At 52.1% G+C, this 12,040-nt stretch overlaps 1 protein-coding gene across 5 annotated transcripts in view; it reads left to right on the top strand.

Annotated features, from left to right (window-relative positions):
* Nucleotides 1-1,890: 1,890 nt before the first annotated feature.
* GRAMD1A (GRAM domain containing 1A) overlaps nucleotides 1,891-12,040 on the top strand; it is a 29,894-nt gene continuing 19,744 nt past the window's right edge. Inside the window, exons 1-2 of one of the 5 annotated variants that reach the window (XM_084770570.1) lie at nucleotides 1,891-2,046; nucleotides 2,701-2,988. In XM_084770570.1, coding sequence (XP_084626696.1) covers nucleotides 2,729-2,988 — 260 coding nt within the window. In that variant the 5' untranslated portion in view covers nucleotides 1,891-2,046; nucleotides 2,701-2,728. Of the gene's footprint in view, nucleotides 2,047-2,351; nucleotides 2,989-5,818; nucleotides 6,083-6,115; nucleotides 6,370-7,133; nucleotides 7,309-12,040 lie in introns of those variants that run through there. The other 4 variants (XM_084770569.1, XM_084770571.1, XM_084770572.1 and 1 more) reach the window with 4 other exon arrangements.

Raw genomic sequence — 12,040 nt, 5'->3', positions numbered from 1 at the left:
ACTGTTATGAATCATAGTGTGATATCTGATATGCAACTGCCCAAATGGGTTGCATCCCACAGGCGAAAACCACTGCCATGGGGCACTTTGCAAACCTCAGTACAGGTTGAGGCCAACTTCGAGATATTTTTGGAACATTTGTGTGTATATAATGTAATGTCTTATATCTTTAAGTAGTAAATTGTTTTCCATTTAAGTGGGAGGATGAAATTTTGTGTAGACTTGCTCCACCCTACCCAGGATATGAATCACAGCTTTGCCCAGGGTATCTGTGCAGTATGTATTATCCATCCGGGTGGGACTTAGTTTACACACAAAATTTATTTGTGTTTTATATATGTCTTCTACACATAACCTGAAGGTAATTTTATTCAGTGTTTTGTTGTTGTTGTTGTTGTTGTTGTTGTTTTTGTTTGAAACAGGGTTTCTCTGTGTAGCCTTGGCTGTCCTGGACTCACTTTGTAGACTAGGATGGCCTCAAACTCACAGAGATCCACCTGCCTCTGCCTCCCAAGTGCTGGGATTAAAGGCGTGTGCTGCCACTGACCAGCTTCAGTGTTTTTTAATAACTTTATGTATGAAGCAGTTTATATACACTGAACCATCAGACTTGTGGCATCATTTTGGAGATCTGATATTTCAGATTTTCACATTACAGAAAGGCCTGTGTGGTAAAAGTGGCTGAGCAGAGTAGAACAGTCAGATTTTCATTATTAATTTTCTTTCTCGTTTAGAACCTAAGTTGACTCTTAAGTTCCTCAATGCAAGAGGAAAGGATGACTCCATTCAGTACCAACACTGACGGTAGGGCTGACGTAACTGAGGTGTTCTTGTGGCTCAGGGTCTTATAGTAGATCAATGGATCCAGCTGAACCAATCAGAGTGAGGCATGGGGACCTCAGACTTAGCTAGGAATGTCATGCCAGCTCTACTCACCAGAGTAAAACAACAACAACAAACCACTATCTACAGATAGAAAAATCACATAATTTTTATGCACTCCTACAATTCCTGGACAAAATGGATGAAGCTGAGCTAGCCCACAGCTACACGGAGGCGTCTTGGAAGTACCCGGTTCTTCCTCGTCTGCGTGTGTCTTCACGCTTTAGGGTTTCAGTGACTCCCCATTCAGTAGTGGTCTAAAAATATTAAGTGGAAAATTCTAGAAATGAGTAAGACATAAGCTGTAAATCACGTACCACTCAAACAGGAGGGATGAAACTTGTGTGGTTCTGGCCTGTCCTGCCCGGGGTGTGAAACACGGCTTTGTCGGGCATATCCACCACGTATATGTTATGCCTCACTTTGTGATTCGGGCCGAATCCCCCGAAGATGAGGGAGACGACCGCCATGCTGACTGAGAAGAGCAAATCTTAGAAGCTGGTGCATGGTACGGCGTAACTTTATGATGCTCAGGATGGAGAACAACTGAAGACACGTGCTTTGACTGCATACACCAACGTGGGGAAATTACTGGAAAAAACCGAATGGTGACTTCCAGCAAGGCTGCATCTCCAGTAGGTTCCACAGCCGCCCTGAAAGCGCCACCACAGAGGCATTCCCAGGGGCACTCATAAACAGGAGCAAGAAGGGGGAGGCAGAAGCACCTCGCTTACAATGTGGGGAATGCTGGTGCAGGATAGAGGGTAGGCACAACAGTCAGACAGCTGAGGGATCCGGCCACTAGATTGGTGTCTGAACTTGGAGGAGCAGCTCTGGGAAGCACAGGACGGAGACTACACTGCAGGTCAACACAAGCAACAGAGCATCAGGGGCCTGAGCAGCACAGAGAGGAGGCCTTCCTAGGTGCCCTCGGTAGTAGGAGCACCCACCCCTCCCCCGCTGTAGACTTTCTTCCTGGAACAGCTGGCCAGAGAGTAACAGGACTCCAGTCAGACATGCTGTTCCGGCCTGAAGGTCATAAGTCTCTAGCCCAGCCCAAGTTAGGGTGAGAAGGAAGGGCTAGGCCTCTTCTCTTATCCTGGAAGTCTGAACCCTCTGAGACAGAAGAAAGAATTCACAAGGTCCTGGGACTCCAGAGCGCTGGTAAGGTCCAAGCTGGGCTGGAGAGCCAGGGTCCTCCTTAAACTAAAGTCACCTTCCCCTTGTCTCCAATCAGTGGGTTACAAGGAGCCTTTGCTGTGTTCTCCTGTGAGGAGACCCAGGCTCTGAGCTGGTTTCGCCAGACTCACATGGCTCTAACAGTACAGAGAGTAGCCCTCCCTCCTCTCAGCTGTGGGAGCCTCAGTGCCACCTTCTCTTTGTCTGTCTTAGTGGAGGACCTGAGAAAACCAGGGAAGGAAAGTCTTTGAGTCTGCCTGGCTAGCCATGGTGGAAGCCCACTAGAGACCTGACTCTTTCCTGACTCTTGTGTGTACAGGAAGCATGGTGTCTGGTTCTCAGAGTCTAGCCATAGTGAGCGCACAGGGAAGACACCTGCGGACAGGAACAGCTGTTTGCCAAGCACTCTGTGAACTCAGATCTGGGCTCTGCGTGGATGAGCTCTCGGCACTGGCTGTTTGTTCTGGGACATTCTATCTCTACAGGGCCTTTAGTATGACGGAAAAAGAAATGGAAGCTCAGAGTCATGAGGGTAGGCTGTCAGCAGAGGGGGCAGCATCTCACACAGATCTCTGCCATGCCCCCCCAACTGTACTTGGACAAGGACTCTCTACTTTACCTTTCCTTTCTCTCCCTAAGGGCCTCATTGCTGTCCAAATTGCTCCTCATGGCTGAACTCCTGCCTCTGCTGCCTTGGGCTCCCCAGGGGGCCCAGGGTGGTAACCGGGGCTCACCTGCTTCTCCAGCTGATCAACAGACACAGGCTGACGGTGTCCAGGACCTATCTCCTAAATCCTGGAAGCTCTTGGGGGTGCCTACTATTCACATAACTCCATCCAGTGATGGGGAGTCACCTCCAGGCACCCCAAATCCATCACGCTTTCAGAGTCTGAAGACCCTGGACGTGGAGCCTCTGTCTCAGGACAGGTCAGACTTGGGAATGGGATATGAGGTGTCTTTGCCTTGTCTTTCTCAATGGCCTCAGCTTAAGTGTGGGCTCCTCGTGGTCAATATGCTGACGATCAATCGGTCTAGCCTGATTTAAGCCATGAGACAGATGTGCATATCCGTTATGTTTCTTTTGCATGTAACCAAATAGCTGACAGGACGGCATTACAGGATTTGTGGGGGCTCAGGATTTGAGGGTACCACCCATCACAGCAATGCTAGCTGCCCACATCTCTGAGGACCATGAAGCAGAGAGATGGGAAGACCAGCCCTAGGCTCTCTTTCTCTCCCCTCCTCTTTTATTCAGGCTAGGACCCCAGCTCAGGAGTGTGCTACACACACTCAAGACCTCCCTTCCACCTACCCTAGAGGTGCATGCTCAGACACACTCTCAGCTGTGCCTCATTAGTGCGCTGGTGCGTAACCATCACAACCCACAAAGCTCAGGGACGTGCAGCGGGACCAGTGACTGTGGGCCCAACTGCATGCTGCCAGCAAGAAGACCCATAGCACAGGCTGTGGGTCAGCTCAAGTGTGGGCTCCTCGTGGTCGGTATGCTGAGGATCGATTAATCTGGCCTGATTTGAAGCCATGAGATGATGTGTATGAAACAAAGGTGGCAAATTGTAAACAGAATTTGGTTTATTTGGAAATAAACAGGCTGGGGTGATGGCTCAGCTGTTAAGAGCATGCATTGCTCTTGCAGAGGATCTGAGTTAGATTCCCAGCACCGACACCAGGCAGCTTGCAGCCACTTGTAAGTCTAGCACCAGGGCATCAGATGCCCTCTTCTGGACTACATTACAGCAACACACACAGACACACACTCACACGCGCACACGCACACGCACACACTTCAAAACCATCAAAACAACTTTTCAAAAATTAACTTAAAGCTGGGTGGCTCACTCCTTTCATCTCAGCATTCAGGAGGCAGAGGCAGGCAAAGCTCTGTGAGTTCAAAGCCAGCCTGGTCTAGTAAGCAAGTTCCAGGACAGCCAAGGTTGTTACACAAAGAAACTCTGTCTTTAAAGAAAAAAAACCACAATAATAATAATAATAATAATAATAATAATAATAATAATAATAACCGGGTGGTGGTGGCGCACACCCCTTTAATCCCAGCACTCGAGAGGCAGAGGCAGGAGGATCACTATGAGTTCGAAGCCAGCCTGGCTACAAAGTGAGTCTAGGACAGCCAAGGCTACACAGAGAAACCCTGTCTCAAAAAATAAAAATAAAAAAACACCAACCAACCAACCAAAAAGCAAAAAACAAAAACAAAAAAAGAAAGAAAATAATACTATGGACAAGGCAAAGACGATAAATATTCTTTCTAGCCTCTCTAGTGGGAAGACATATTTCTAAGTGTGTCACAAGCCATCACAAGAGCTAATTCCTGCGGTGGCTTGCAGATAGGAAAAACAAAATTCAAACAAAACGCCTGCAAAGAAAAACTACTTCTGGACCAAGGAGACTGAAACCAAGAGGTTCATGGGCAGAGGGTCAGAAAAGAAAAGAATGCTAATGTCTGGCCTTGAATACAAAGAAGTGTGTGCTGGGGTTTCCTCCCAACAGTGGGTGCTGGGTAAGAGCAAATGTTCAGGAGGCAACTCTGCCTCTATGGAAAAAGTCTCAGGAACACGGTGACCAAGTGGGAGGGAAAAGCAAACTGCCAAAGGCTACAATAAGGCTGAACTGTACATGGTTCAGAGATACTGAGCAAGAGGCTGGCTTGTTGATGCCTTTGCTGTAGCAAAGTCACACAGGAGGGAACACACCGACCTCAGGACAGTAGGTACCCTGCGTGCCCAGGCAGAGAAAAGAAGAGAAAGCGCTTGAGCCTTTGGTGGTTAACTGTTACAGTGTATCTGTTTTAAAAGTGTAAAAAAAATTTTTTAATGTGTCTTCTTGAGATCTGTGCCTATGCGTGTGGCGGCCAGAAGAGGGCGCCGGATCCCCTGGAGCAGGGAGCCTAACTCCGGTCCTTTGCAGTTCGTACTCTGAACCACCAAGCCAGCTCTTTAGCCCTGTTTGCTTTTGAGACATGGTCTTGCTTTGCAGTCTGGGCTGACCTCAACCCCGTGGTCCTGTGCTTCAGCCTCCAGAGTGCTGGAACGACTGGTGTGTGCCACCACGTGGGATGGAACAGCTAGCCAGTCCCTTCCTCCTCCCTCCCTCCCTGCCTTCCTCCCTCCCTCCCTCCCTCCCTCCCTCCCTCCCTGCCTTCCTGCCTTCCTCCTTCTTTCCTTTCCTTTTTTCTTTTTTTCCTTTCTTTTTGAGACTGAGTTGCCTGAACTCGACAAGCCTGAACTCTGTATGTAGACCAAGCTGGACTAAACTCACAGTAATCCTCCTGCCTCTGCCTCCCAAGTGCCTCTGAGGCCCGTCAGAGCCTCATTTAAAAAAAAAAATCCAACTAAAATGACCAGCCACCCAAAGGAGAAGTCTGAAGTGATCTGGCCAAAAAGTCTCCCAATTAAATCCTTTAATAACTTTCCATTGTCCTTAGATATATTTCAGACTCTTCGGTGACGTTAATAAGCCTTTTATGCGTATTTATTGCATATGATAGTGGGGACGCAGATGCCCATTATACATTTTCCTATTTGACATAAATACTCTCTACTTAAATAATGTAAAGGTTTCTGGGGTTGGTGGTTCCTGACTGCAATCCCAGCCTGTAGGAGGCTAAGGCAGGAAGATGACAACTTCGAGCCCAGCCTCAGCTAGGTAGCGAGTTTGAGGCCAGCCCAGGGTACATACGGAAACCCTGAATCTCCCTCCACCCCACCCCCAACGCCCTCGCCGCCAAATAACATGTCTTTCAAAGAGGAAACAAGCAACGGAAATATAGCAAGACCAGCAGACGCTGAAGGATGGAAGGCAGCCACGGAAGAAGTAGGAGCTTCCTGGTGAGGAAGGCATAGCAGTGGTCCCGAGGCGGGAGGCAGGTGGGAGGAGCGAGGTGAGGCTGACGCCTCGAATGAGCCACCAGGAGACAAGGGGGGGGGGGGGGCAAGAAGTCAGACAGGTGAAAAGGGGCCCAATCAGGAGGTCTCCGGAAACCAAGGTGAGCACTTAGTCGGTAAAAGGAGTGGGGTGGAGCCAGGGTAGACTTAAAGCCAAGAGGGCTCTGGCCTGTACTTGGCTGTTAGTGGCTTTCTGGCTGCAAGTGGTGACAGAGTGGGGCGGGGATGGGAGCTGACCAAGGCAGGACCGGGATCTACTGAAGCTGGACAAGAGGCTGAAGGCTGGAGAGGGGTAGGGAGAAGTCCCTGGACTGGGCGGCTCGGTCCCAAAGGCAGAGTTCACTTTGTGTTCTCCAGCAAGGACGACAACCACCCTCGGCTTGCAGAGGTGGGTGCAGGGTTGGCTGGCACAAGAATTCGTCCTACTCTGCAATGTATGGTCATTTCCCGTCTTGAGGCTAGGCAGGCTTCCCAGCATTAAAAGCGCTGATGAGCTCTGCCCCTGCGCTGTTCTAGGGGAAACCCCTTGCCTCCGAGGAGGGGGCGCCTCTGGCCTTGGGGACTTGCCCAAGCTCACCGCACAGCAAGAGCCAGTGGGCTGGAGGCTGACTTGGTCTGCAGCAATAAACTGGGGAAGTCCCCACACAGTGGACGCTTCTAGGGCAGGAACTGAGGCTTAGAGACTGGGTGGGGGGAGAGCGGGAAGAGGCTTTCCACCCCTCAGCTGCGGTTACCCCCCAGACTTCCGCCCCAGGCCAGTTCTCCCCAGCATCCGCCTGACACCCACCACCCCACTTGTCAGCTTCTCCCAGGTTCTCCTCTGGGTCCTAGGAAGAACCCCAGGGTGTTTAGATTTGTTTTCTTGGTTTGCTAGTTGTTTTGAAGACAAGCTCTCATTCCAGTCTGGCCTGGAACGTCATTATGTAGCCCAAGCTGGCCTCGAACTCACGGCAATCCTCCTGCCTCAGCCTCTGGAGTGCTGGGATGTCAGGCATGCTCCATCACGCCAGGCCCAAGCTGCTCATTTTAATAAAATTTCCTTCTGTCCATCGGTTGGTGCAGGTCTCCCAGCCGGTCTCTTCCCCAGCCATCTAGGCCGCGCTGGCGTCCAGGTCCCCCTCCCGGCGGGGGCGGCGCCGTGACGCGCGGGGCGGGAGCAGGAAGGGGGTGTCGCTGACGCCGAGGCGGCCTCCGGCGGCTCCGGCCTTTTGTGCGGGCTGCAGGGTCCGGTGGGGGCGGCGGCCGTGGCAGGCGAGGCCCGGGAGGTCCAGCTCAGCGCAGCCGGCCGGGTCCTGCCCTGCAGCCGGGGCGCCGCATCCATGTTTGAGTAAGCACGGGGCCTGGGGGTAGGGAGCGGGGACCGCGGCGGGATCCGGCCGGGGCAGGGGGCCGGAGCGGGGGTTCCCGAGCTCTTGCATGTAGGGGCGACCCCGATGGGGACCAAGAGCGGGGACACGTGTCTCGGGGTGTTTTGGGGGCTTGCAGCTTGCCTGCGAGGCCCGAGCTTGGGGCGTCACTGCCGGCCTGGGACACGTAGGAGTAGCGGGGTGCTCCCCCAGGCCTGAATAGTCCCTCTTGAGGAGCCCTGCCCACCCCACCCCACCCCCGGCTCCCAGGACCACCGCGAGCAGCCCCGCAGAGCCCCGCAGTACTGGGCAGGCCCCCTCAGCTCCTCGGATCCGTGGTCCCCGTTTGCCGTGGCGACTCGGGGAGGGAGCTTCTTTGAGCCTGAGATCTGGGCGGGGAGGGGGGGGTGACCCCCTACTCCTGCCTGGTCCCCTGTGCCTGCAGGTTGCCGTTTGTGATTGTGTCTTGAAAGTGACTGGGCTCTGCGTGTGGTGTGTGTGTGTGTGTGTGTGTGTAACAGCTGGGATCCTTTGAGGCAGTGTTTGTGTGGCTGTGTGTTTTCTATCATCTTGTGTCTGATGGCTACCAATCAAGTCAAGTGCATCTCCGGCTCCTGTACCCACTATGGTTGGGTGTGAAGCATGTCTCATTTTCTTTGTGGCACCATGTGCAAATTACAAATTCTGAGCTTGTGCCTCATTGTGATTTTAGTGTCTTGAGGCGGGTTTGGGCATTCCACTTAAATTCCTTGGCTGGCTGTGCCTGGAATTTACCATGGATTACATCTGCGAGCTACCGCTGTGTGAGCCTGCATTGTGATATTACCGTGTGTGTGTGTGTGTGTGTGTGTGTGTGTGTGTGTGTGTGTGTGTGTTTGGGGCTCTGCTGCTGTGTGCCTGTCACCCATATTTGAAAGTCTTTTGACTTGGTGGGCAAGTAGAAACTGTCCTCTATGACAATGGTGTCGTCTGGAGCCCTGCGGTGGCTCATTTGCCTCTGGTTCCATCCATGGGAGAGTCCCCGTGTGTCCAAATGCGGCATTGTTACATGTCCCTGGGTGCATATGAGATTCCGTGTCTCCCAGACCCTCTGTGGCTTTGTCTGTGAAGAGAGACAGAGAGACCCCTTGTGGCTTTCTCGGCTGAGGACCCTCCCTCCTGGGACGTTGGGTGTAACCTTAACTGCTTTGTAAAGCACACCCCAGGCCTCACTTTAATATCTGGTACAGCATTATTAGCAAGACCCTCATAGTTGTGGAATGTCAGGGTTTCTGTCACTGTGCCAGCTGATGGTTCCACCCCTCGTGCCTTCAGAACTAGCCTTTGTTGTCTCTGCCGATGACCACCTTGAAGTCAGAGGCGCACTCGGGATGCATAGGGTGACCGATGACTTCTTCCCTTAGGAATGAGTGTCTGGGTCACTGGGGCCTGTGACTAGGTGATGTGTGAGTAGTAGGTGGTTGTGGGTTTTGCTGTTGTCTTGGCCTTCAGTGTCTCTGTAAAACTTTCCCGTGGCTGCATAGCTTGGGCTTACTGTATTCTCTGAATTTGGAATTAATTCTGAGGCTGTGTGACTATTGCATATTTGTTTTTTTTTTTTTTTTTTTTTTTTTTTTTGGTTTTTCGAGACAGGGTCTCTCTGTGGAGCCTTGGCTGTCCTGGACTCGCTTTGTAGACCAGGCTGGCCTCGAACTCACAGCGATCCGCCTGCCTCTGCCTCCCGAGTGCTGGGATTAAAGGCGTGCGCCACCACGCCCGGCTTCTATTGCATATTTGTGATCTCTGTGTGTGTGTGTGTGTGTGTGTGTGTGTGTGTGTGTGCGCTCTCTCTCTCTCTCTCTCGCTCTCTCTCTCTCTGTGTGTGTGTGTGTGTGTGTGTGTGTGTGCGCTCTCTCTCTCTCTCTCTCTCTCTCTCTCTCTCTCTCTCTGTGTGTGTGTGTGTGTGTGTGTGTGTGTGTGTAATTTTCCTGGCATTTGTATACAAACATGGGATACTTACAATGCTGATTGTTTATGCTTCTAACACTCCTGTGTGTGTTAAGGACACACGGACCTCCCCCGCCTGCAGGCAGGTTTGCAGTGACCCTGTGCCTCCCCAGCCAGCATTCCCTTTCCCACACACCTGTGTGTGTGCTCTTGGCCCTCTGTGCAGAGGCAGCTTCTGAGCATCTGCCACAGTGAAAACACCATTCTCTTCCGAGTCCCCGCCCCATAACGGTCCTCCTCTCGCCACTTTGACCCCTCCCTTCACTCGGCCAGGAGTGGCTGGCTGGCTCGGGCCGCCCTAGGGCTCTGTTGCTGGCCCTTAAGAACTTCCTCTTCCATCCAGGGGCAGGAACTGGGGGTGCGCTTGGCTTGTCTGTGCCTCCAGCATGCCAGCGGATCTGGGCAGGTGGGGTCGGGGGTCACCTTCTCCCTAGAACCATACACGGTGGCCCAGGGTCGTCAAGCCTTCATTGGGAACCCACGTGCCCTCACTCTGCTGGCTGTCCACTGTTCTCAGACCTGCCAGCCTCAGTCCTGGCCCTGAACGCGATGTCCTGAGAGAGTCTAGTACCGTCGTCCCCCACACTTTGCCAGCTCTGTTCTTTGTCCTCAGCCCTTAGCCTCGGTGAGCCTTGCCCAGTTAAGCTTTTGCAGTCTGGCTCACTTAAGAAACCCTCTCTGCTCCTAATTAGTCAGAATTCAGTGTGCATCGGATTTTAAGTTGAGGTTTTCTGACGGGTTGCGGGGGTGGAGGGGAGGCGGTGAAGGAGCTTAGAGTTTACATTTCAGTTTTGTTTCTTGTTTTGTTTTGCTTTGCTTTGTGGCAGTCCTGGGATGGAGTCTGGGCCTTTGTCCATGGTGGGCACCTTTCAGGTTCTAGCAGGCAGATTCTACTCACACCCCCAGCTCCTCGCTGGTGATGCGCTGATGAGCCACACCCCTGCCCCTCACCAGCAGGTTCAAGGCCCTTTAGCTACACATCCCCAACCCTGGAGTCTTTAAGACAGAATCTTGCTATGCAGCCTACACTGCTCTCACACTCATGATCATCCTCCTGCCTCAGCCCAGGAGTACAGCATTAACAGGAGTATTCCACCACCTCTGTCTGGAATCTGGACACTGATAGTGGTAGTGTTCTGGGGGATCTGTGCTGAGCGTCACAGCAGTGGCAGTTGTCAGAAGCCACTGTCTTAATTTCTGTGTCTTTTTTCTGATGGTCTGGCTCCCTGGTTAGTGCAGGCAAGTGGTTGGAATCTGTTGTTTACAATGTGTCCCCACTGCCAGCTACATGGGTAGATGTTTTGTGTATGTTTATATAGCGTTAGGAAAGCCTATGGCAGCGACTGAGGTCCCTCCAGGGTCAGCATAGCTTCTTGGATATTTCCTGGAAGGTTGGTGGTAAAGCTGTTGCTCCATTTCTGCAGCTGTGCCAAGAGAAAGCTGTCATACCTGGCTTCTTTGTCCCTTTGTCTCACATCCCATTTCTTCTCCAAGTAGCCATGGGAGGTAAGAACACTGGGTGAAAGTCAGGCTAGGGAAGGTGCAGATGCTGGCACAAGGCCCCACAGGGAAGCGTTGATGGTTCTAAGACTAGAAACCTTTGGGGCTCTGGGAGGGAACAAGCAAGCCTGATCGCTTTGCTCAGGTCATGGTAGAGCGTACTTATGGGTACCTGGCTCGGCGGGAGAAGGATGCGGGGCCAGGAGGCAGCACCTCACTGGCAGAGGCTCTGAGAACAGAGAAGACAAGAGGGACCAGCAAAAGGCTGTGTGACTTCAAATAGAACGTGGAGATGCGTCTGTCAAAAGTTTGGGGATAAGTTTCCCATACACCAGTGGGGGAAGAACATGTGAAGTAGAGGGAAGAATGAAGGGAGGAGCCAGGCAAGAGCCGTGGGCTTTCCTGGGGTGAGGAGGGTGAGAACCCCTGACAACCAGGAAGCTGCTGACCTGCTCAACGTGGGAACAGGCTTTCTCGGGCTGTAAGTTGGGATAGACTGAGTCAGACACTGAAGCGTGGTGACCAGAGGCACTGGCTTGGCCCAGGGGGGTCAGTAATGGCTCAGGCCACTGTTTAGATCCTTTTATTTAGCTGCATTGTTAAGATTCTGCCTCAGTCTGCCTACCTGTGATGTCACTGCTTACCTGCCACGGGGGCATGGCCCTGCCCTGGGCCATAAAAAAGACAGACTGACACTCTCTCTCTCTCTCTCTCTCTCTCTCTCTCTCTCTCTCTCTCTCTCTCTCTCTCTCTCTTTCCACGTGCATCTCCAGAGATGGTTTCTTTATCTCCTTGTTAAACTCCTTAAGTGGATCTGTTGCGTGGTGTGATTCCATCCCTCTGTTCAGTTCCGCCGTTCACCCCTAACCTCCGCCTCTCACTTTTTAACATTTGGACACTTTTTAACACACATAATTTACTAAGGGAATTTACTTTATAAGAGTCATGTGAACACCTCTCTTGCGCCCCATCCAAGCCTGGCTGAGGCACAGTGGGAACTAGGACAACCCAAGGCTTGTCTCCATAAGCCCATAGAACTGTCATCATAAAAAGTCACAGCGGAGCCGGGCTGTGGTGGCACGCACACCTTTGATCCCAGCACTTGGGAGGCAGAGGCAGGTGGATCGCTGTGAGTTCGAGGCCAACCTGGTCTACAGAGCGAGTCCAGGACAGCCAGGGCTACACAGAGAGACCCTGTCTCAAACAAAAGTCACAGCTGGGATGATT

This window comes from Acomys minous (genome assembly GCF_964271855.1).
Source record: "Acomys minous genome assembly, chromosome: 20".
In the NCBI taxonomy this organism is placed as follows: domain Eukaryota; kingdom Metazoa; phylum Chordata; class Mammalia; order Rodentia; family Muridae; genus Acomys; species Acomys minous.
This window is presented reverse-complemented; position numbering and strand designations above follow the sequence as displayed.